The sequence below is a fragment of the Callithrix jacchus genome, chromosome 18 (assembly GCF_049354715.1).
Source record: "Callithrix jacchus isolate 240 chromosome 18, calJac240_pri, whole genome shotgun sequence".
Lineage (NCBI taxonomy): Eukaryota > Metazoa > Chordata > Mammalia > Primates > Cebidae > Callithrix > Callithrix jacchus.
This window is the reverse complement of record NC_133519.1, coordinates 41,266,536-41,292,367: the sequence shown is the minus strand read 5'-3', so window position 1 is coordinate 41,292,367 and position 25,832 is coordinate 41,266,536. Positions and strand designations below refer to the sequence as shown.

Below are 25,832 nucleotides of genomic sequence, written 5' to 3'. Positions count from 1 at the left end.
GGCACAGTGGCTCACGCTTATTATCTCAGCACTTTGGGAGGCTGAGGCGGGTGGATCACCCGAGGTAAGGAGTTCAAGAACAGCCTGGTCAACATGGTGAAACCCCGTCTCTACTAAAAACACAAAAATTAGCCAGGTCTGGTGGCATGTGCCTGTAATCCCAGCTACTCAGGAGGCTGAGGCAGGAGAATAGCTTGAACCCAGGAGGTGGAGGCTGTAGTGAGTTGAGATTGTGCCAGTGAGTTGAGATTGTGCCACTGCATTCCAGCACAATTTTGCTCTGGATAACAGAGCAAATTTCCGTCTCAAAAAAAAAATGTTTAAGTCTTAAACTCTTGTTTACCTAAAGTAATAACAAATATTCATTCAATAATTTATGATTTTCAATAAGGTAACCGATGACACTAATTATAATTATATAACTGTAAATAAAAAGAAATGAAGATGAGGCAACTTGAGCTAGCAGAATTATAATTAGATTTTTTTTTTTTTTCTGAGTTAGATTATCATTCTATTGCCCAGGCTGGAGTGCAGTGGCATGATCTCAGGTCACTGCAACCTCTGCCTCTTGGGTTTAAGCGATTCTCATGCCTCAGCCACCCAAATAGCTGGGATGACAGGCTTGCGCCATTCTACTTCGCTAATTTTTGTATTTTTAACAGAGACAGAGTTTCACCATGTTGGTCAGGCTGGTCTCAAACTCCTTGCCTCAAGTGATCTGCTTGCCTCAGCGTCTCAAAGTGCTGGGATTACAGGTGTAAGCAACTGAGCTTGGCCTATAATTAGGTATTTTTTTTAACAAAATCTATTTATATACAATGCAACCTCAATTGACCTAGTGATTATAAAATAATAAAATAATACTATTTACTAATATTACCAAATTTGCTCCAGGTCCTTGAAAACAGTTTAAAAGTGCATTGTTCTTATGTATAATTCATGTATAATGCGGTCGTTACGCACTTCTTAGTGTTATAGCATTAGGAGAGAGAAACTTTTGCATTATCATGAATCTTTCTACCCAATCATCTTTTTAAACAACTCTCCTAAATTATATAACTTACTTCTCTCACTATACGTCCCACGGATCTTGATAGAGGTCAAGTTGTTTAGGAGCTTCTGAAATTCGAAAGGGGTAAGAGCAGGCCTCCAAGGGTAATCTGTTGCTTCATGGAGTCTGGAGAGAAAGAAAGGGCCACATTAACCTCTGTTAGGACAATTCTGGATGTTGGGAAAACATTTTTCATTCATTTTTTCCACCAACGATGCAACGCTCTGACAAAATCAAATCAGAAATGAGACTATTGGTTTGGTAGTACAACTAGAAAAGATAAAAGTAAACAAAGGAAGTCTCCCCTTTACTAAATCGGCATGAGACCCAAGTTTTTCTTTAATGTTTATCTAGAGGCCAGTTAAACTTAAAGATACCACTTTCACAATGTTTGTCAAGTCTCAGTTTACAAAGAAGGCTATCTTACCTGAAGACATACTTCACAGTGGTCTCACTTGGATAGGAATTGCCCTGAGCGATCAAGGGCACAGACACTCTTAAGCCAGCTCCCTCAAGCACAACGTCTTCTGCAGAGAGACGAGTATCTCGCCTGTCCACTCGAAAGGAGAAGGAGAGGTTCTGACCATAACTCAACACCTGCTTGCCCAAGAACTTTGCTGAAATGCAGACACAAAGGTGGGCAAGAATGTGACATTGAGATTAAACAGAAGCACACAACAAATCAGATTGCTTTCTAGCCTTACTTACCTGGAGCAATGAAGTACCTAGGAAAGTAGCTGTCTGAGATCACAGCGATATCTTGCCTCTCAGAGGACCACTCAAGAGATGCTTCAGAGCCATCTCTCTGTTCCACACGCCACCCATCCTCATCTGCAGGCATAGAAGGAAAACACAAGCACTTTACACTGTAAGCATCGTGAATTCGTCCTCTATGTACCATGAAAATGTGTAAGACCACACCTTGTATACAGAAAGGCATCAATAAACCTTTTCTGTTTTTGCTTTTTTTTTTTGAGACGGAGTCTCTTTCTGTCACTAGGCTGGAGTGCACTGGTGTGATATCAGCTCTCTGCAACCTCCGCCTCCCAGGTTCAAGCGATTCTCCTGCCTCAGGCTCCCAAGTAGCCAGGACTACAGGTGTGGCACCACTATGCCCAGCTAATTTTTGTATTTTTAGTAGACACAGGGTTTCACCATGTTGGTCAGGATGATCTCAATCTCTTGACCTCATGATCCACCCACCTCGGCCTCCCAAAGTGCTGGGATTATAGGCATGAGCCACCATACCTGGCCAATAAACATTTTTGAATAAACAGATCCTACAAAGTACCTACACATGCTATGCCACTCGAACTAGATTTTACTTTATTACTATTTATGGAACATTTGCAATCACTATTCATCACAATACATTCTAAAGCCAAAAGTACATTTTCATTAAATTAAAAGTCTAAACTAAAAAAACCATACATGTTAAATAACATAAGGTATTGCCAACCATCAAAAAGCCCTCAAAGAGTTACTGGTGTTATTTTTTAAAATATTCTAAGTGTAGTCTCACAGTTATAACAGGTTGGGGAATGAGGTCTAAATTACCAATCTGAAAGGTAGAGGAGATAGAATAAGCACTGTAGCCAACAGCATTTGTACAGACAGAAGAATGCCCAAAGCAGAAGCAGGGTGTGCAACCCCTAGGATTAGATGATTCCAGATTAAAAAATCCAGGTTTGCATCTGAAAAAGATTAAGACGGCATCAGTTACTTTTTTTTTACTTGAAATATGATAACAGAGAAAACACAATGCAGCTAGAGAAAGAATGCACTACCTTTCACAATTGAAACCTTCCACATTGTCTTTGCAAACACATCTTCCTGTTTCAACATTACATTCATCTGTGCTGCCAGAGGGATCACAAGAGCATGACCTATTCAATGGAAAATGGACAAAACAATCAGAGATGGGAGAAAAATTCTACCGTTAAAGTCAACCTTTGTTTTACATGTTAACAGATTTTTTTTAAAAGAAATATACATAGAACAAAATGGATCCCAAAGTCGTTTTTATATTTGGTTTTAGTCTAAGATCGTCGTCTCATTAAAACTCTGCTTACTCTCTGTACAAACCAAATCCCTTGTGGCTCACCATTACAGCTAGTCCTTAGTCTTGTTGACAATTATTACGGGAAAAATGTTACCCAGCTGCCAATAAGCCACAGATCTATTAATATGTGTTGACTATATATAGATTCTGCCCCCTTCTTCTGGTTTTGCAAATATTTTACCTGCATCCTGCCTCAGTAAGAGAATGGAATCCAGGCCGACAACGGTCACATTTGTCCCCCATCACTCCTGGCTTACAGCTGCATCTGCCGTAACTATCACACTGTGTGCTCAGAGAGCCTAAAATGGAAAGAGCTTATTGTCAAACACAAATTCGGCCAGATACTTAAGTAAAATCAATGTGCTAAAGAAAGATAACTGGTAACTAAAAGCAATGCCTGAGAACAGGTATGCAATCTCCTGATGGTCACAGAGAGAATAAAGACCAAATTTTAAATCAAAACTTTCTCAAAATCACACCCTTTTAAGCTGTGGGATTTTAAGTTTCTAGATACACCCTAGGACGAATCTACTCACTCATATTGAAAAACACAAATCACTTCGTACCCAGTGGAACACTGCACACAAGACCAGTTACTTCTCTGTGGGAGATCACAGACTCTTAAGGCCCATGTCTAGAATTTAAGTATATATAGGCCTAAATGACAAAAATAAAGGTCAAACTCAAGTAGAACAGGCGGGACTAAGAATGCTGTGCATCTCTGTACACACACCAACATGCTTAGAATAGTTCAGCACTCTAAGGAGATTAGACTAAACAAAATCGTTAACAAGGAAGAACTCACAAAGCAGTTAACCTTTTACAGTCAAAGTTCAAACGGTCTCTATGATCCTGTCGCTAATTATTTACAGAACCATTACTCAGGCCACCACCCCTGTCTTACACACCAGAAACTCATCTGAAAGTTCAACTTGGTTAAAAAAGGTGGAGGCATGGGGTAGAGACAGATCTTGGCTCATTTCTGTGTTACAATAATGTATACATCTCCACACTTAGCTGTGCAAATGCCTAGGAAACAAAGCTTTCCTTCCCGGGGGTCCAGGGAACTATCATTTTGTCTTTTAATCCATCCTCCTGTCACTTACCCACAGGACTACAGTGGCACGGAGAGCAGGCTTCATTGTTTCCAAGGCGAAAGAAGTTCTCCCGGCATCTCTCACAGTGGGCGCCATCTGTGTTATCCTGGCAGTTGGTACAGTGGCCCCCATGGCCAGTAGAACGATATAGTTCAGGGTCAAAGTAGCATTCCTGGGATCGACCATTGCAGTCACAGGCTGTCAGTCCAAACACATGAGTTACACCAGATCTGGGTACCTTTAAGAACAGCATTTTAAGACTGAAATGCAAACATAATTTCCCACATCTCTGAGAGAGAGAGATGGTGGTAGACTAAGAATGACTACCAGATGCACTGGTTGTCATCTTGTTGTTCATTAACAACAAGAAGGCCAGGTGCAGCGGCTCACGCCTGTAATCCCAGCACTTTGGGAGGCTGAGGCAGGCAGATCACCTGAGGTCACAAGTTCAAGACAGGCCTGGCCAACATGGTGAAACCCAGTCTCTACTAAAAACACAAAAAATCAGCCAGATGTGGTGGCAGGCACCTGTAATCCCAGCTACTTGGGAGGCTGAGGCAAGAGAATTGCTTGAGCCTAAGAGGCAGAGGTTGCAGTGAGCTGAGATTGTGCCACTGCATTCCAGCCTGGGTGACAAGCACAAAACTGTCTCAAAAACAAACAAAAGACCAACAATGAAACCCCACCGTATGTCAATAAAGGGTATATATAGCCAGATGCTAAAGAAATGTTCCTCCCTCTAAAAAACAGCAACATCATAAGATACAAAGAATTCCTGTATTTAGAAAAGAATCTGCTGCCAGCTAACTGCTCATATACAAGTAAAAGTCAAGTCAATTACAATTATCCTGAATCTTTAGCCTTTATTCAGTATCAACTCCAAAAACAAGGTGGCATTTTATATGCAGGCTTCAATTTACCTTAACGTTTTAGGCCTCAGATGAGTCAAAGACACTAACTTCCAAAGTGCCAGATTATTTATATATCTAGACTGGGGTAACCTGAGACATATGGGTTAAAATTAGTGCCTCGACAGATGAAAGGAGAATTAAAGAGAAGTCTAGGTCTTCCAGAAACATCCATGTACAGGGAAGCCTCAACTCCAAATGGGTGGTCAGTTAAGTAGCTATATTCTCTGCAGAGCACAACCATATTTTAAGACCAAGTATCTGCAGTCACAGAAATTCCTTACTACCCTTATAATAACAGGATTTTTTTCTGCGTTATTGATTCTTCCCAAAATACAGACTGTATCTTGAATAGGAAATAAAAAGAAGTTTTATTTGGTTTCCAAATAGAACAGGATGTTGTTTTAAAAAATATTTGAATTAATCTTTTTTTGAATAAATATTTCTTTTCTAACACAGACTTCTTCCAACCAAAATCATGAACGTATTTTGATTTGTTTGTTTTCTGGAGACAGGGTCTCACTCTAGAGTGCAGTGATGTCACTATAACTCATTGCAGCCTCAAATTCCTGGGCTCAAGTGATCCTCCTCCTACCTTAGTAGTCCCAGCTGGGACTACAAGTGTGTGCCACTATATTCAGCTAATTTAAAAAAAAAAAAAATTTTGTAGAGACAAGTTCTTGCTATGTTGCTCAGGCTGGTCTCAAACTCCCAGGCTCAAGTGATCCTCCTGCCTCAACCTCCCAAGTAGCTGAGAATACAGGCATGTGCCACCATGCCTGGCTAATTTTATTTTTTATTTTTGCAGAGACAGGGTCTCACTATATTGCCCAGGTTGGAGGCAAATGAGTCTCCCACCTTGGCCTCCCAAAGGGCTGGAATTAGAGGTATGAGCCACCATACCCGGCCCCTTTTGTTCTTTTTCTCTCTTATGATCAGTTTTTTATAGTACGGTATTATAACAGAAAACTTTTTTTTTTTTTTTTGAGATGGAGTCTTGCTCTGTTGCCAGACTGGAGTACAGTATCGCGATCTCAGTTCACTGCAACCTCTGCCTCCTGGGTTCAAGAGATTCTCCTGCCTCAGTCTCCTGAGTAGCTGGGACTACAGCCGCTCACCACCATGCCCAATTAATTTTTGTATTTTTAGCAAAGACAGGGTTTCGCCATGTTAGTCAAGATGGTCTCGATCTCTTGTCCTCATGATCCAACCGCCTTGGCTCCCAAAGTGCTGGGATTACAGGCATCAGTCACTGTGCCTGGCCAATAGAAAACTTTTTAAAAAACTTGTTATTGCCACCAAAAATTAGAGTTTTGTTAAGTTAGTTTTACAGTGCCCTTTTCCTTCTTCATTAGCTATTTCTCTTCCCTCAAGCCGCCTTAACTTATCCTTCAATCAACCAAGCCCAGCCCACCTGAAGATCTGATGTTCTGAAACTGTGAAGCATAGTAACACCCCTGTCCACACTGTCCCAACCCACAGCTAAAGCAGATGCCACAGCTCCCGCCTGGAGAGAAGGTAGTTCTCTTTCCTAGCCCCGACATCCTGACAATCATGCAGTATTGTCACGACATCCAGAAACTTCACTCTTTGAGGTGTCACAGTACTGAAGGGACCAAGGAGAAAAGCAAATTAACTTAGTTCCTCATCAAAGTCCTTTCTTTAGCTACAGTACTAAGTTAATTTGGTAGAGGTGAACTAGCAATGTTTGGTTTTTTAAGTAATTTCTTGGATAGACTGAATAGACATTATTCAGCAGAATGCTTTTCAAGCATACATGTCAATTTATTTAGATGCCACATCTTAGTAGTATTTCATTCTTGTACCAGCCTTCATTGTATAGCTTCCAACACTGAATATTACAGTTCAGTAATGGAATTAAAGTCCTTACAAAAGTTAGAGGAGGCTGTTAAATTTTACTTGCAAATCTCAGGATTTGTTGAAAAGACGAGTAAGAAACTCTAGGCAGCTCAGTATAAACTGTCATGGGTTAAGATAGTGGTACCTTCTAAGGGTTTCTGCCAATAATTTTTCTTTTTTAGATGGAGTCTTGCTCTGTTGCCCAGGCTAGAGTGCAGTGGTGCAATCTCAGCTCACCGCAAGCTCTTCCTCTCAGGTTCAAGCAATTCTCCTGCCTCAGCCTCCCAAGTGAGTAGCTGTGATTATAGGCATGCGCCACCATGCCTGGCTAATTTTTATATTTTTAGTAGAGGTGGTGTTTCACCATGTTGGCCAGGCGGATCTCAAACTCCTGGCCTCTGGTGACTCTCCCCACTTGGCCTCCCAAAGTGCTGAGATTACAAGCGTAAGCCACCGCTCCCAGCCCCTGCCAATAATTTCTGCCAGTTAATAGTGTCTTCTTTCTTATTCTCTATTCTTAAGAGACTGTGATAAAGAATATTTGTAAGGACATAAGAAAATTATTGCTGCTTTAAAATCATGATTACAAGGTTTCCTTCTCCTGACATTTCTTTCTCTATCTGTTCAGAATAAACCACAACATTATGAAGGGATAAACAATGCTTTAAGTTTTCAAATTTTACCTTTTTCTAGGAATACTAGGACCTATTCATCCCAAAGCTGCCCACCTCTCCACTGGGGAAGTGGGAAAACTCTCCCTGTTGTACTCTTTGATGAGATAAAGAAAAAATAGTTTTGAGAAATAATCTTGTGCGGCTGTGCGCAGTGGCTCATGCCTGTAATCCCAGTACTTTGGGAGGCCCAGGTGGGCGGATCACCTGAGGTCAAGAGTTCAAGACCAGCCTGGCCCACATGGCGAAACCCTGTCTCTACTGAAAACAAAAATTAGCCAAGCATGCTGGCGTGCACCTGTAACCCCAGCTACTCAGGAGGCTGACACAGGAGAATCACTTAAACCTTGCAGTGAGTTGAAATCAAGCCACTGCACTCCAGCCTGGGTAACAGAGTGAGACTAGCTCTCAAAAAAAGGAAATAATCTTGGAATTGCCATCTTAGCCTAGAACTCGTCATATTTAATACACGTTAATCAACTACCTTGACTGCCTGAGCACTGATAAAAATAAGACTATTTTAAAGGGGAACAAAGAAAACTAGAGGAACCATATTTTGGAGTAGGCTACACTGGCCCAGTATTTGGATCTAAGCAAATTTCTAAATCTTGCAGATGCTGCTCCATCTCTGGCACATGTGCTCATGAAGGAAACAAAACCCACAGTTTGCCTTTACAGTGAATTGTCCTCATCTATGACTTTCCTCTGATTGAATACAGTTTACTGTTCTACTGTCTCAAATTACAGACAAAGCATGGCCTTTCAGAGCTTTCCTTTCAAAAAGGAATAAAAGGAAGTCACCCATTCCTTCTTCCACCCTTGGAAGTCCTCAAGCCAATGGACAGACTGACGCCAAGGGGCACTCACGCAGGCATTCACTGGCACTTTCTGCAGTTGCCCTCCTCCACGGCCGGTCATTGAAGAAAGGAAGACACTTTTCACAGTCTACTCCATATGTGTTATGTTTGCAATTACACACCAGCTTATCAAATTCGTTTTTCATACACTCACTTGCGTGTCCATTACATTTACATCTGGGGAGAGAAGAGACACTCCAAAAAATGGAACGGCTGCAAAGTCCCAGAAACACACACACAAAAAAACTAACTACACAGAGAACTAAAAACAACCTATGAATGCTTTCAAGTTTTACCATTCAAAAGTGTAAACTGAGGAACTGAGCAAGATTAAGTAATGGCTGTCTGAATTTTCAAGGATGAAAAAAAATTAAACAAGGTAGCTTTACTTAGCAGGGGTGGGGATTAACCAGACATGAAAACAAAGTCCATAACAATTTCTGAGGATATCTTCAGGATCTATTCCTGAAGTCAAACCTGTGTGTCAAGAACAGCAGAGTGTAGTGGTTCAGAAAAGCATAAACTCTGAAGCCAGGCTGGCTGGGTTTGAAACCCTCCCCTGTCACTTACAAGTGTAACTTAACTTCTGTGCCTCACCTGTAAAACAGGGATGATGATAATGCCTATTTCATAAGGTTATTGGGAAGATCAAGGAGTGCTTTATTTACATGCTCAGGATTGCACCAGCACAAGATAAGTCGAACATCAGCAATTATCTATCATAATGATTTTAAAGTATTCCAACCTAAATGCGGTGAGACACATTAGATAAGTCACTACCATATGGATGTCTGGTAGTCAGACTAATATTCCTCAGGGTGTCTGGAGCAAGAATCCCTGAAGGAACCCCTAGACGCCAGTATGATAATAAACTAAGGACTCATGGAAATTCCCATGAATACTAATGTGCACCGTGGAATAGTAATGTTGCTCTCATCTTCTCTCAAGCTCTTATCCTTGACTGCTACACAAACTTTGATGCCCCCATGACCTGAAATTTCACATATCTATAACCAAAGTCATCAGTTTAGCTTATCTTCATTTTATTAATGGTACCCCCATTCTCCTGATCACTAAACCTTAAAAGCACCTTTGACTAAAGTCCTGATAATTTTTCCTTCACAATAAAATGCACCTATATGTTCCTTTCTATTCTGTTGCCTAACCCAGCATCATATCAGGAATATAAATTCCCTCAATTGTACATTACTTTTACCCTGTTTGCACATTAATCCTCCTGGCCCACTTATCACAGCCCTACTCCAAAAATTCTGCCTGATTTCTCATTGGTTACGGTTCCTATCAACTTTCACTAAGCACCAATCCCATACCAGGAACAATGTAAGCAAAAGTAAGTTTTCTGCTCTGGGGGTATCATGGTCTAATACAGAGAAGTTAAGTCCAAGATTCTTCGCCTGCTGTTTAAGGTCTCTGGCTACCAAACTATCTTTCTGGTTTACAACTCTACAAATTCATAAGAGATTTTCCTTCAGTTAAATGGGTTTATACTCTACCATCTCTAAACTTCTGCTCATGACATGTCCACTCCCTTGTATCCAACCCAGGAATTCTCTCCTTACTTATCCAAAGCCTTTAAGACCCAGCTCAGATGACATCTGCTTCCCTAGCCTGGCAGTTTTGAATCATTCTTGATGTGTGGCATCTTTTCTACTGCCGCTTTATCTATTTTTTAAAAACAGGTGACTACCAGTATTTTAGTTTTCACATATTCATACACTGCATACCCTGTTCCTTTGTAAGATCCAAGGTGAGGACTTCTCAGTAAGATAAGATGAGGCTTACCCTTCCTCAGGTGCTTCACAGTGCCTTTGCACTTAAATTGTCACTAGGAATTCCCTAAAAGTGTTGATTTGACAAGGTTTTGGAAAACCTACTTGCTTAGTTTCCAGAACAACGAGAAGATCTGACAGTGAAAATATCCTAGGCTGCTGTCTGTCTTTCCAGCCGGGTAAGCGTTATCACATAAGAAGGAATGCCGCTCCTATTCTTGGTGGAAAAAACATCTAACAATGGTATTAACATAGTTGTAAAGAAGCTGCTGGATTCACCTCCATGCCAAAGCTCCAAATGCTTTCAAGACTAATTTAATACGTTACTTACCTGCCACCCACAGCAAAATCAGAGATCGCATAATAATAGGACTTGAGAACTTTCGGATCGTTAAACACTTCATCTCCAAAAGTGTTCAGGCGATTAAGAGTTACTCTGATGTCAGTGGCAGTTACCCATTCCTGTCAGGAAGCAAAAACAGAAACATAGAAGTGGAGGGACTGCAAATGTGATATAAATGTGACAAAGTGTTCTAAATTGCTAACTTATCATTTAACTTATGTCCTCTTCCAGCACTAACTCTTATTATAATACTCAATGACTTCTATAATTTTCTAATAGTGTTCTCCTTTTTGACTCTTCCCTTCTTTGATTTGTTACTTTACCACTCAGAGTCTCAAAAAGGATGCTAACTAATTTCTTTGCAAGGCTGCTGAGAGGCTTAAATAAAATATAATGTGCAGCATACATTAGGGACTCAATACACATGTCCCTTCCCTCCATCCTGCATCTGCACCCCAAATCCAGTCAGGGAGAACAGCTCAGAGCTCATGGGGCACTGCACTTGGATCAGAGATGCTGCTCATTGCCTGTGCCGGCCCATTTTTGTAGCATCTATTTCTCCCTGCCAACACAATCCCCTACTGACAGATCTGGGGGAGATGCCCAGGTACTTGCTAATAAATTATTACCTGGGCTTGAACCAGCTGGATGTTGTCTGTGTTTGTCTTGACCCTCCCCACAATATCACCTTCTCTCTGAGGCCTTCCCTGGCCACTTATCTAACATTGCTACCCCTCCCCAGCTCCCTATTTTCCACTCTCACTTTATTTACATTGTCTTTTTCCACACACACCCTCCCCTTCCCACCGTATTTGAAGTACCATGAGGGTAGGAAATTTTTGTTTTGTTCAGTGCGATTTCCCTAGCATGCAGTAGGTACGCAAACTATTATTTGCTAAGTGAATGAATGAATTTGAAAAACCACAACTGATCAAGTTGGTAGGTGTACCATAACAGCAGAAGACAAGAAGGGGGGCTATACAGTTTTTCCCTGGGTTTTATGAGATCTAAACTCTTACTTGGAGCTAATTTTAGGCAGATGTTTACATGTGTGGTAGAATGCTATACTAATAATCCCAGTGAATCATGTCTGCTAGGGCCCACACCCAGTGCAGTCTCTTTCTATGCTGACTCTTAGGTTTGGGTGTGTGACTGGTTTTGGCCAAGGGTACACCAGAAAATGTCATATAAGCAGAGGCTTGATAAGTACTTGTGCACAGGGACTCACCCTCCCAGATCACTTCCGCCATGGTGTAAAGCCCAGTCAAGCCTCCTGATGACAAAGGACCACAGGGAGACAGAGACCCAGGCCCCAGCTAACCTGCCAGGTGAGTGACCCACGCTAACAAAGAATCATAAGAAATAACAAATCAGTTATATAAAACCATTAGGTTTTGGGGTGGTGTATTACATATTACCACTCAAAGATAGCATTTCCATTTTAAGTTTTTGCTAGGGACTGCACAACAAAATCACCTTTGGAGACATAACGAGCAAGTGCAGAGGTGCAGACGTCTATGTTTTCAGAAGGCTCCAGGTGAGTCTGGGAGGCACACCCCTGATTTGGAACCACTGCCTTAAGCCACACCAAATACCTGGCATATAAAACAACATGGAGAGCTCATAAAAGCTAATCTCCACGAAGCCTTCAAGCATAATTAGAAAGGAGAAGAGACGATGATTTCACCATATCCAAACTTGGAACTCCAATAACAACTCCTACTCATGTTCACAACGGTAGGAATCTTTTAGTGCTCTGTAATGTAAATAGCTAAACATATCTCTGTTTAATGCTTATTATGTCTTCTACAGGCTTCATCCTTATCACAGCTCTCTTTGAATAACAGCTTCTTAAAAAGCTAAGCCATTTTTCTTCCTAATGGGCATCTTTGAAGAACAGATCCTGGAGCTAGACCTTGAATGCTTTGAATCCCAGTTCTGCCACTTAAACTGTGTGATTTGGGGCAAGCTATATCCTTTCTCAGCCTCTGATTCCTCATCTGTAAAATAGAGACAATAAAAGTATCTACTTTACAGAGTTACTGTGAAGGTTAACTGAGCTAAAAAAATCAAAGGGCTTAAAACAGTGCTTGTCACATTATAGTATGCTACAATAAGTGCTTTAGTAAATGTAAATTATTATCATAAATCAATGTATGTATAGCAATACTTATAATATGGTGAAACTAGGAAGGGTTTCCTTCCCCATCTAGGAGATTTCAGGTTCTGCAGGGAGGTTCAGGGAGCAATGAAGAAAGGGAGAAAGGCAGGAGTTCTCTCTCCTCATTGTCAGATCAGCTAAAAGTCAAATTAGCTCAACCTCCTTGGCAACTGGTTATCAGAGCTAGAGCTCTTACATCCAGAGACACATAATTAATGTTACTGCATAATAAAACTGACTGACCACTTCTATGCAGATACCCATAACATTTTTTTTAAATGCCAGGTCATAATTCATAACATTTTTACCACACGTAGTCTCATTACCACATGGAGTCTCACTAGTCTCTACGGCATAAAGCACAACAAACATCACAATTCCTACAATTGGGGGAATGGCTCAAGACAGGCTGACCAGGTGTACAGTTATCAAAGATGCCAGAAAACCACAGTTACAACTTTGTATCACTGCATTTTCCTATTGACTCCACTGTTCTTTCTATTGTTGCCTCATCAGGACAGGAAAATGCAATAATTTGCTGTAGGAAAGAAAGAAGTCTGGCAAATATTTGCTAGCTAATCAACTTAAAGAGTATTTGTAGGTCACCTTTCCCCTGGGCATTCAGTCTTCTGCTTCTTCTTTTTCTTTTCTTTTTTTTTTGAGATGGAGTCTCCCTTTGTTGCCCAGGCTGGAGTGCAGTGGCATGATCTCTGCTCACTGCAACCTCCACCTCCCGGGTTCAAGCAATTCTCCTGCCTCAGCCTCCAGAGTATCTGGAATTACTGGTGCCTGCCACCATGCCTACCTAACTTTTTTTTTTTTTTTGTATTTGTAGTAGAGACAGGGTTTCACCATGCTGGCGAGGGTGGTTTGACCGCCTAACCTCAAGTGATCCGCCTGCCTCGACCTCCCAAAGTGCTGTGATTACAGGCATGAGCCACCACGCCCGGCCCTGCTTTTTCATCTATCAAAATCAGCTATTCTCTCTGCCATTTATTTTAAACACAACCTATCTCCATTGCAAGAAACACTTTTTTGCAAGGCCTTAGCAAGCACACTCACTACTCTCCATAACCTGAGAATTTACCGAGAGCTTTCACGTTGGTGCTCTCCCAGCAGCATACAGAAATACAATGGAAGAGGGGGACAACTGGACCCCCAGAAAAATATGTTCTTATTTTTTGTCACTGTCCAAAACCAATCAAATTAGAAAGAGAGCCTTTGAACATAATAATGGATTCCAGAGAGAAAGAACAAGAAGATACAAAAGTAGAAACCTCAGAAAAACAAGTATTTCCTACTTAAAATATCACAATTGCTTTTCATATAATGTACACAGCATTTGAAAGCCTATTATTAGTCTTTCTTATTTCAGTCAACTGATACATGCTGTCCCTATGTGGTTGCTGACTTCAGCCACATGACAGCAGCATCTCCAATCCTGTGTTAAGGTGCTGAGTATGGCAGGCGGCTCGCCAGCTTTTCCATAATCAAATAGCCAGGACATATGAAAAGTTCGCAGAAATCTGGGCAACACATAAGAATTCCATATTATGGTGTATAAGGAATACGTATGTAGAATTCATGAGAAAAAAATCTTTCTCAAACAGGGAAAAGTTTCTGTCAGGATGTTTAAGTACAATGCCATGGGTACCTAAATTAATATCCTGTCACTATCGCCTATCCTTTTATGTGATGAGGACTTTCTTGAATGATCAGCAATGGTGCCAGACAAACCTAATCAAAATTTTCTTGTGTAAAAATGAAAGAAGATGGCATTCTCAAATACCTTGCTTCAATTGTTCCCCGTTGCTAATTTTTAAAAAAATACTTTTTATTTTGTCAAATCAAAAAAGATCCAAGAAAACTGCGTTATTAGGTCAAAATGTTCTCTTCAAAATGTCAGAAGGAAACTGTTTCCACCTCAGGTACAGAGATTAAAGTTAAAACTGTTTGACTTTAAAAAAAAAAATGTATAAAGTTTACATCCCAGAATAGACCTGCAAGGGCATAAGAACAAATATCAACCAGGCAGCCGGAACAAAACCACTTTCCTTCACTTACTCGTAGCACACAGAGAGCAGAATAAAATCCAGCTGTCTGCGTTGCAGAAGTCTTCTCTGATCCTGTACCTCAGAGATGGGACCACAGGCCCTGCTACAATAATCTTTCCGGCATCTTGCATGTTGTAAAACTAGCTGGCTTCAAGCCAACCTGGGAGAACTTACCTGCAGCACAGGGCTATTGTCAAAGTTATAGGCGCTGGGCCTTCCTTCCAGGGTAGAAAAGGCCACGTTGCCCCCGGTGAGGGGAGAAATGTCACTGAACTCATCAGTACACAAGGCCTGCTGCTCATCCCCTCCTGTCCTGATGAAGCCGCGGTTTGCCTTCAAGTAGGTGTTCTCGCAGGAACCACTGTAGTACTGGTAAGGAACCCAGGGCCCGTCTTCCCGCGTTCGTTTGTAAATGGCAAAGCTCTCTGGGCGGCTGGTGTGGAACTTGAGACGCACATAGGTGATGTCAAAAGCTTTCCCTGTGGGACAAACACATCAAAGGTCATAAGTCATATGTATGAAGCAAAAAATTCCCTCTATTCCCACCTAAGTTTGGAACTTGACAAAAGATACAGATCACCTTGTACACATTAAATTAAGAAGACACCAGAACAAACAGCATATTGGTTGTGTCCAACAAGCTATTCTAAAACAGGAAACTACCTATTTTCCTGTAAAATGACAAATTACAGTTGGGTCTGTAAGTGGGCTCATAAAGGCCTGTTTGTGACATGCATTGTGGAAATTTTAAGTGTAATGAAATCTGGAGGCGTATGTTAGTACTGTATTTATACTATTAATTAAAACTAAAATGGAATAAAAAGCACATTTATTCTTAATGCTGGTACTTCAGCAAAAGCTTAAATAAAAGATAAAAAAGCAAATATATGCTGACTTTCTAAATGGCTCTCCAGGAACTTCAAGACTTTAAAAAAACCTCATTCTCTATTAACTGTAGCATCACTCCTGATGCAAGAAGAATATCATCCGCACTATTCTTCTACTTATCTACCAAGTTAAGATACAGACATCTGAAGAAGGGAGAAAGACAGTGTTTGCGAAATGTAGCAGGGAGTGAAATAAGAAAGAGGAAAAAAAATTTCCTTCAGTAGATGAACAATGAAATGGGGGGAAAAAGAGAAGGGAGAAAGGAGGTTGTCTGAATATGTTCAAAAGAGAAGATATGAGAAATGAACTCTGAGCAGAGAGGAAAAGAGAGTGGTCACTGGGGAAGACAGTTCCCTGCAAAAGGGGAGTATGGTCTTATGGTCAGGATGGCTTGGTTGCCAGCCAGTGTGTTTTCACATGAGTAAAAGAAATAATCACCATTCAGTCACACATTGGGTCTTGCTATCTCTAACAATATCTATACTTTCCTACTTCTGTGTTATAGTGAAGATCACAGTTTGGTCAATAAGCATTTGTTGGGCACTACTCTGTGCTTGGCTCTGTGCTCCAGAAATCGGGGGAGAGAATTGATAGACAAAGGGATCCTTGTACTCAAGGAGCTTACAGTTTTTTCTCCCTAAGCCAATTAACTCAAGAACCATCCTAACCCGTTCCTACAAACCCACAGAACAGCAACTTCTGTGCTCTCAGAAGTGTTGAGAAGAGACTTCTGGCACTCTCAGTTCCTCGTACCCACTAGTCCCTGAGACAAAAAGCGATTCCTCATGTGTGGCCTGGACTCCGCTTTGTCTCTCTCTGGCTGCTGGCTGGAGTTCCCCTCTCTCCCCTCCTGCACTCAGTGCAACACAGTGGGGTTCTGCCTCTGCGTGGGGCGCGGCCTGCTGCTGTCCTGCTGCTGGATCTGGGATGAAGCGGATGAGGTCAATTCAGGGAGCAACAAAGCAGAAAGCCCATGCAAGCTATGTGTCCAGGCCACATTCCTCAACTGAGCGTTCACCATAATAAAACTGATAGGATGAGCCATATCTGACTATGTCTCAACTGGCGCAGATCTTAGAAGAGGTTGGATTAACTGTCCCCCACATACATGAGACATACTTGCACACACACGAGCTTCAACACAAAGCCATGTGGCATGATGGGAAGAACACAGGACTGGGCATTTTGAGACCTGAGTTCAGGTCCTGACTCCCTCCTTTACTAACCATATGATTTCTGCTCTGCCATTTTCTCTTTGTAAAGATGATGACAATCCCTGCCCCACCTACTTCAAAAGTTGTTGGAAGGTCAAACTAAGATCTACACATACTTGACTACTGTAAAACTATGTATCAGTATAAGGCATTACTACAATAGGGTTTATAAAGAAAATTCCTGAACTAGGATTCTGAATATGTTCACACAAAAGGACCTGACTATTCCTGGTATGGTACAAATATGAATATTCTACCTAGGATGCAGGCATTTTGCCTAGATACAGGTCACACAAATACAGTTTACATACCTCCTGTTAAAAGAATGCAAGTTTTACCTGTATCTCTTCATTGTGTCAAAAATGTCAAGATGTCACCTTTGAATAAGGGCAAGGTTATAGTAGAGTTATCTGTGGCATTCCAGAGACTATCTAAGACATTCCAAAATGGTTAAATAATGTGGTTTTACTCATGAGTAGGTGGCCTAGACTGTTCAAAGGCTCACTGACTAGTCTGTGGATTACAGATTATCCTTGCTTCTCTATGTTCTCTCTAGCTTTCTGATATCTCATTGTTCTTTAGCAGCCCAACAGCAGCAGACTGGGCCAAAGGACAGAAGGTAAAATAAATCAAGCCATCCTACATTTCAATCAACATCTGTAGTACAAAGCCACACTCTGAAAGAATCAGGCACATGTCTATTGCTGCAGCCATGGACACAGAGCCATAAGTAGCAAAATGTGCAGAAAGCAATTACACTGGCATTAAACTTGGATGCAATCTTCTTACAGGTGCTGGCCTGACCTTGCTGGCACTGAGCTTCATTTTAGGGCCACCTTTTTCATGCCAACCTACAGCCACAGCTGGAAATAAGGGAGCTCTGTGGCAGTCTGTATGGAAGTTCACATACCTCCATGACACGAGAGCCATGTGCACTGCCCCCAGTTGCAGTCAACCCCACAGCGCATACAGGTAACTACAATTTACAAATCATCATGAGACAATTCCATGACAGGGGAAGTGCATCATGTTTGGAAAGCATGGAGAAGGTCACCTAACCCAGATCTGTGAGTTCAAGAAATGCTTCCTAGAGGAAGTGGTATCTAAGTCCAAGACATGAGGAATGCTTAAAATGAGCTAACCAAACAGGCACCCATCGTCCAGGCATGTATGAAATGCCATGTATGAAAGCCCAGAGAACACAGAGGAGTGCTCACTGGAGGGATTAGAGTTGTCTAAGGTAGTTAGAACTAGAGAAGTGGCTGGAGATGAGGCAAACAAGAAGCAGAGCACACCAGGCTACACTCATGTTAAGGAGCAACTTCAGCTTAAATGCAATGGCCAGCCACTGCAGGCTTTAAACCAGGAACTACATGATCAGGTTTGATTTTTAGGAAGATTAGTGTGGAGATTAGGCTGGAAAGGACAGGAATGAAGATAGGGAGGTCAAGAAGATGTGGCAGTAATCAGGAGAGACAAAAGAGGCTGAACTACGATTGGGAACAGAGGAATGGAGAGAAATGAATGGATCTGAGTGAGGTTCAGGAAGCCGTTATCACTAGTAACTTGGTAACTGACACACTGCAAGGGTGATTGGGAGCTGCTCTGAAAGTCTCCTCTACTTGTACCTGTTAGTACCCCGTTTCATTGTCAAAGCTGCTTTTTCCCATTCCATGAGGTGGGAGGATTAAGAATAACATTCAGTTTTCTAGTTTAAAATGAACCAGGTGGAGGGTAGTTACCATTCACCAAAATACAGAAGAGAGGAGGGTGTGCAGGACTGGAGGTGGTGGCAGGGGCAGGGGCAGGGTGCGAAGATGAATTCAGTTTCAGATATGCTAGTTTTGGGATGCCTGCAAGTCATCCAGAAGAGGAAATGTCTGTAGAGAGCTGGATGTGAGCAGTCTGAAGGGCCAAGAGAGAGGCAGAGACTTGGGACTCACTATGTAGATGGACACTGGAGACTTGAGTACAGATGAAGCCCATGGTGCAAGTGTGTTGCGTGAAAGCCTGACTTCTGAGACCACCCTTAGGAGCACAAACGTTCATAGCACACACAGAGGGAGATGGTAGTAGCTATGAAGGGGCAGCCAGTGGGAGGAGGGCAAGTAGAAGAATAAAAATGTCACAGAAGCCCAGGAAAGAGCTTTTCAGGAGGGAGGAGTCAACGGGGTTCAAATCTGCTAGGAGAGTGCTAAGTAAGATAATGACTAAGAAGTGTCCATCAGCTTCAAGTCACAGAGGTCATGGCTGCACCAAAAGCAGTTCCAGGGGCAGGATGGCAATGGTTGGAATTGAGAATGGGCTGGGTATGGTGGCTCATGCCTGGAATTCCAGCATTTTGGGAGGCTGAGTCAGGTAGATCACTTGAGATCAGGAGTTAAAGATTAGCCTGGCCAACATGGTGAAACCCCATCTTTACTAAAAATACAAAAAATTAGCCAGGCATGGTGATACGCGCCTTAATCCCAGCTATTTAGAAGGCTGAGATGGGAGAATCGCTGGAACCTGGGAGGCGGAGGTTGCAGTGAGCCAAGATTGTTCCACTGTACTCCAGCCTAGGTGACAGAGTGAGACTCTGTTTTAAAAAAAAGGGAATTGAGAATGGACAGCAGGCAGGCACAGTGAGTGCAGTTAGTCTACCATTACCATGTGGTCTAGTTAAGAAGAGGAAGATGGGAGAATGAGGGGAAGATGATATTTAGAAGAGTTACAGGGCCAAGGGAAGACTTGATTTTTCTTTCTTTTTTCTGATAGCAGAGATGAATGTGTATTAAATGCTATTGTACTTGAGTCAGCAGAGAGGGAAAGGTGAAAAACACAAGCTGGAAAACAAGAATGGGATTCTGTGTTTGTTGGGAGATTGGTTCTCTGCAGAAGGAAACCTGCCTCTTTGCTGTCTGTCTGGATGCATGTGCAAAGTGACTTCGTAGCTTTTAAGGGACAGAAGATGAAATTTGAGTTTTACTGAAGACTTTTTCTGTGTACTGAAACTAAAGGATACCTGCTAAAGACTGATGGCAATGCCAGGGAGTAATGCTGGCTGGGGAATATCTGAAGAGAGTGTAGAAACCCTGTAATAGCCACTGTAAAGACCAGCAATGATGGCTGCTGACTAGAAAAAAGAAGGCTTACTAGGCAGAGACCAGGAAGCTGAGAAGAGAACAGGAGGCCATGTCTTTGTACGGACATCTAAGTGGAGGTGTGATTTCTACGGCACCATTCAGCATCCCCTCCGCCAATGTAACAGAAGGACAACAAGTCAAGGGAACTCAAGTTGCTTCAAGGGATTTGGAATCCAGTCTGGATAAATAAGAGAGCAAATACAGAAAATGGAATAGAGGGATCAAGGTGGGAGGTATGTGTGTTATCAGGAATTACCTATAACCAGAACTGGAACAATAAAGGGCTCTTCATTCTGTTAAACAGCTCCACCTGAGGGTTACCATGTCCTCTCTGTCACCATACTTCCCTACTCTGTCCATCCTACTTATTTCACAATTGACAAATAAGATCCAGTTAACGGATAGATGAACAGAAAACAGGACCAGGTTTTCTTTATTTTTTTCTCGAATGGAGTCTGGCTCTGTCACTCAGGCTGGAGTACAGTGGCGTGATCTCGGCTCACTGCAACCTCTGCCTCCCTGGTTCAAGCAATTCTCCTGCCTCCGTCTCCTGAGTAGCTGGGATCACAGGTGCACACCACCATGCCCAGCTAATCTTTGTATTTTTTAGTAGAGACGGGGGTTTCACCATGTTGGTCAGGCTGGTCTTGAACTCCTGACCTGTGATCTGCCCACCTTGGCCTCCCAAAATGCTGGGATTACAGGCGTGAGCCACCGCGCCCGGCCAGGACCAGGTCTTCTAATTTCCAGTCCAATGATGCTACTAGATTATCATCATGCTGTGGGAGCAAGTGAAAGTAGACAGTATGACTTTAAGGTAAAATAGCCAAGCCAAACAATTAAGGAAAACAGTTAAGTGCAACTATTCAGCCAGAACATCTTCAACTCCTTACCTCACATTCATGCACACGAAGATGAACCATGGATTATACACACCACCAAGAACATGTTTAGCTTCTGAGTGCTCTACTGTCCCTTTCCCTCCCCCGCCATATCCCTTCCATAAACAAAAAACTCAAGGGCAGATGTTTAGAATGAAGCACACAAAATTAACCAATACTTCCTGCTCTGGGTCCTACAGTTCATGCTGGCTGAGGGAATGAGAGGAGGGGAGCAGGCTGCCTCAACAATGAGAATCCAGCCTTTGTTCACACAGGACCAGGCCAAGGAATTCTGCTTTAGCCTCCTACGTGGTGAACTATTTCTAATCTCTCTGAGTAGGGGAGAAACTCTTCTTGTCTTAGAATTGGATTCAAGTACTGACTGCTGGGGAACATAAATGCTTCTCTGTTATGTGCTGCTCAGAAGAATTCCGTAAGGATCTTGTGAAACAACCTCCTTTAGAGTTTAGTAATGAATGACAATGGCCATACAGAATTTTACAAAATTGCAAAATGCACTTCCACAGCTTGAATTAGAAAAAGCAAACTAATTCATTCTAAAGTATCAAATTAGGAGTCACTGGTTCACTACTGTTCTTATGAGTTAACTCTTTGGAAGTCAGAAAAGGAATGCTCTCCTTGAAGCCAGACTTGATCTTAGGAATATAAAACTTTAATAAAGTTGTAGTACAAAGTCAATTAGAGATGGGGTGTGTTTAGGCTACTAAATGGGATTCTCCAAACAGTTAATACAAACAGTAGTCACAGAAAGCAACTATTTGAAAATGTTTTCAATTTTGTTAGCAAAACTGCTGGCTGAAACAAGAGTTCCCAGGACAACGTATCCAGCTGCACACCAGCTGTTACTGTTCCACCTCCGAGGATGGATTGCACAAATAGAGCCTCACCAATTAAGACGACCCAGGGCCAAGTTAATACTGACTGTGGGACTCTGAAGCAGACATGGGCAGGCGATTGGAAAGCACTATAGAACAACTAAGCCCTTCGGAATATAACAAGATGATCTGGTACAGCGCAGTCGCTCCAGCTGCGGAAAAATCCAGTCCTCATTATTGCCTGTTGAAGGGCTAGTTTCTATTGACTAAAACTCATCTTCAAAACGGTTTGTTTTTAAAAACTTATTATCCTTTTCCTTTCCGCTAAATTTCTGTACTCCCTTTTCATGGTCTCTCTCTTGTCAAGCAGCCAAATGCCGATAGTGCGAGGGGACAAGCCCTTAGAAAGTATATTTACATCGGCACAACTTACAAATAGGGGCAAAGTAACCTTACAGCTTTGTATAAAATAGTAATTCCTAACTAAATTTATGACAACAAATGCAATGGAACTTTGAATTTGAGAAAGTATCCTTTTAAATGAATGAACAACAAGCTTCAATCGTCATGTTTTCTGAGTACAGGCAATAAGCACTTCCTATCACACTTGGGCCACTGTTAATGACGGACGGAGACACTAAGATGAGCAGAGACGGAATACGGAAAGTCTCAATTCTACGCTGCCACAATGAAATACAACAAAGCAGCAGGTAAAACAGAAGATATCATTTTAGAACTTTTTAAAGCTAACAGAATTCTATTTATAAAAGCAGTGGTATGATTATCATTATGGAGCTAAGAGGGAAACAAAAGCTTTAAAATAGATGGCATGATTTTGGAGAAGATAAACCTATAATCTCCACGGAAATTACATTTTTCCATGAAGTATCAAATTTAAAGTTTAAGCCAAAAAAGACAATTCTCTTTCCCTATCACCCTCAAAATATTACTTGCTGCTATGGTTAAAAAAGATCACAGCACTAACCTGATGTAGAAGTTCTCGAAAATGAAATCTTTCTGCTTGCATTACCTAATTGCAATGCCCCAAAATGCCATATACACTTCAGTAAACTGAAGGGCCAAAATTGATTTAGCCTATCATGGTAATTAAATATGTGATCATAAAACAACCATTACATGAATAGAAAGAGAATTCTTAACTGAATACTAACAAGAATGTCAAACACCCTCGGAGAATAATTTTAAATAAGTGCATATCACTGTTAGAGGGTACAATTTCCACTATCAAAACATATGATCAATTCATCCTAATCTGCATATCTTTGCCATTTTATTTGATTTCTCATCAAAAAAGATAAGGTTCCCAAGAGAAAGTTTAAACCAAGAACTGGGGAATATGCCTTATTAGCCTAAACCCCATGCTTCCGAGACTCAATACCATACCTAATTCATGATGGTAGACCACAGGCATGAAGAAGTCCTCGAGCGGGGCTAAAGGAACAAGGCCAGCATTCATCCCAACTCGTGCAAACTGAGGCAAAAAATCCACTCACTCTGCTGAACAAAGTTCCCACTACAGTTTTGACTGACATGAGATTTAACAGAGTCACAAAGAAGGCAACTAAGTTAATTATAACACTAAAGAAACAAAAAAGCAATTAAATATAAGCTACATAAGTAAAACTCACATGTTAGAAATATGTAATTGTTAAGATATGAAAAAGACACCATAATTTTATGGGAAGCAATTTCTTGTTCTGTGATATTCATATACTATTGAGAGCTGGCTATAGTTTGGCTTTTATCTATAACAGAAGGGTAAAAAAAAAAAGGTTTTTTAAGTGAGAAAACAATCTAATTAGAAAAACAAGTTCTAATACCTAGTCACAATGGTATAGTAACAGACTAAGATCAACTCCAATAATCCCACAAAGTCACAAAAAGTTAACCAATAGTGCACTTTTTTATTCAACAACTACTTGCTAAGTAAATTTAAAAGTCCACTGTGATGTGCTATTTAAAATACTCCAATCCTTCATTTTGCTAGAAAGCCTTTTATTTTTTAGGTCCATTCCTAGTAAACTTGTTCCCTAATTCCCCTAGATCATGTACTAGTTGCATCTGTCCTCAAAAGAGGTAATAATTACAAGTGCCATAAAATAGCTTACATAGTAAAATGGTTTCCACCATTTTCACAATCGCTTATTAATTTCTTGCCACAGCCACCCATTAGGTGAAGGTTAACAGTTATGACTGGTCTTGATAATTGCTCAAGTCCAAATTCTTCTATTCATTCAACAATTATTTGCTGAAAACCTACTATGTGCCAGTCCCTGTTCTAGGCACTTGGGCTACGCCAGAGAATAAGACAAGGTCTCAACCATGTAGAACTTAAAGTAGGGAGCATGCTTGGGTAAGGGATAAGATTTTAAAATAAAAATAAACATTCTGTGTGTCAGTTAACAGTGAAAAAACAAGTAGAAATAGAAAGCGTGTGGGGAGGCTATTTAATTTAGCATTATCACAGATGGTCTCATGACATAAATAATATGATATCTGAGCAGAGCCCTGAAGAAGTAAAACCATGCAACATCTGAGGGAAGAGCATTCCAGGAATGGCAAGTGCAATACCCTGAGGCAGGTGCATGCTGGCAAGTTCCAGGGAACGGTGAGGAGGTCAGTCCGGCTGAAGCAGCAGCAGCGAGTAAGGTGGAAGGTATCAGGAGATGAGGTGAGAGAAGCTGAGAGAGAGAGGGAATGCCAGTATGGAGAGCTCTGGAGGTCACTGTGAGACTTGGTTTCCACTCTGAATGAGATGAAACCCCACTGGAGAATTTTATAGAAAGGAGTAACAGGCTCTGACTAGTATTTCAAAAGGATGACTCCGGTTGCTGTACTGACAAAAGATTAGAGAGGGGATGATAGAGAAACAAGATGAGTTAGGGGAGTTTTGTAGTAATACAGCTAACAAATAATGGTATTTTGGACATATTTTGAGGGTGGAACAAACAAGTTTTACTGATGGACTGGATATGGGGTACAAGCTTTGCTTATACAACTGGAAAGATGACGCAGCCATGGGGGATGGAGAGCAAGAAACTGGGAGTTCAGCTTTAGGTAACAAAAAAATTCAGGTAACAAAAGGCTTCTGACCCCGGTGTTGCACTGTGGAACGAACTTAAGCTCTCCTGATTTTCACATAAGTTGAAGATGCCCATGAAACCTCTAAGTGAAAATATCAAGTCAGCAGTTAGGATATACACGTCTGGAGGAAGCCGCAGCAGGAGAGAGGAATCTGGAAGTCATCAGCATACAGCCGGTATTCAAAGCCATGGGATTAGAGGAAAACAACTAGGGAGTGGATATACATAGATTGGAGACAGGTAATAAAAACAATTTTCCAAGTAATTTTTCTTATTTATTTATTTTCTGTTAGGGACAGGGGAGAGCTCTATCACCCAGGCTGGAGTGCAATGGTACTATCACAGCTCACTGCAAACTTGAACTCCTGGCCTCTAGCAATCCTCCCACCTGGACCTCCCAGGTGGTAACACTGGATTAGAGTGGGTCTAAGAGAGCCCCTTTCTTCCACAAATATGTTGACTAAAAAAGCCTTCTCAAAGATTTCCTAAAGAGAAAAGGCATCATATACATTTCAAGGATCACTGTAAGTATCCAGACTAAAAAGACTTAACCGGTACCCAAACAGTTCAAAACCTACAGGAGCTCTGGAAGGCCTCTTCCTGTTTGAACCAGTCCAGGTCTGTGCCTTCCTGCTACAGTAGTTCCCATAATCTGGCCCACAATAAGGTACCAGACTGGCTATCAGAATCACCCAGAGAGCTTTGGAAAATACAAACTGTTGAGCCTCATCTCCACAAGTTCCATTCTGGTAGGTTTTGGGTGAGGTCTCAAACTCTGTATTTTTTTTTTTTTTTCTTTTTAAACTTCATGGTCTGTCACACAGCCCTTCGGAGATCCTGAGAACATGTGCCCCCAGACTCTGTATTTTTTAAAGCACTACAGGCAATTTTTATGAACAATTACAATTGAGAAATACTTCCCTACTGTAA

The 25,832-nt window shown here is 41.4% G+C and overlaps 1 protein-coding gene across 1 annotated transcript in view; it reads right to left on the bottom strand.

The window, feature by feature from the left end:
* LAMC1 (laminin subunit gamma 1) overlaps positions 1 to 25,832 on the bottom strand; it is a 120,395-nt gene that overhangs the window by 26,669 nt on the left and 67,894 nt on the right. The window contains exons 2-11 of the mRNA XM_002760283.6: positions 15,029 to 15,333; positions 10,628 to 10,758; positions 8,517 to 8,683; positions 4,220 to 4,408; positions 3,295 to 3,412; positions 2,839 to 2,937; positions 2,609 to 2,745; positions 1,760 to 1,882; positions 1,479 to 1,668; positions 1,065 to 1,177 (exon numbers count right to left, since the gene is read on the bottom strand). Of these exons, the coding sequence (XP_002760329.4) occupies positions 1,065 to 1,177; positions 1,479 to 1,668; positions 1,760 to 1,882; positions 2,609 to 2,745; positions 2,839 to 2,937; positions 3,295 to 3,412; positions 4,220 to 4,408; positions 8,517 to 8,683; positions 10,628 to 10,758; positions 15,029 to 15,333 (1,572 nt within the window). The remainder of the gene's footprint in view (positions 1 to 1,064; positions 1,178 to 1,478; positions 1,669 to 1,759; positions 1,883 to 2,608; positions 2,746 to 2,838; positions 2,938 to 3,294; positions 3,413 to 4,219; positions 4,409 to 8,516; positions 8,684 to 10,627; positions 10,759 to 15,028; positions 15,334 to 25,832) is intronic.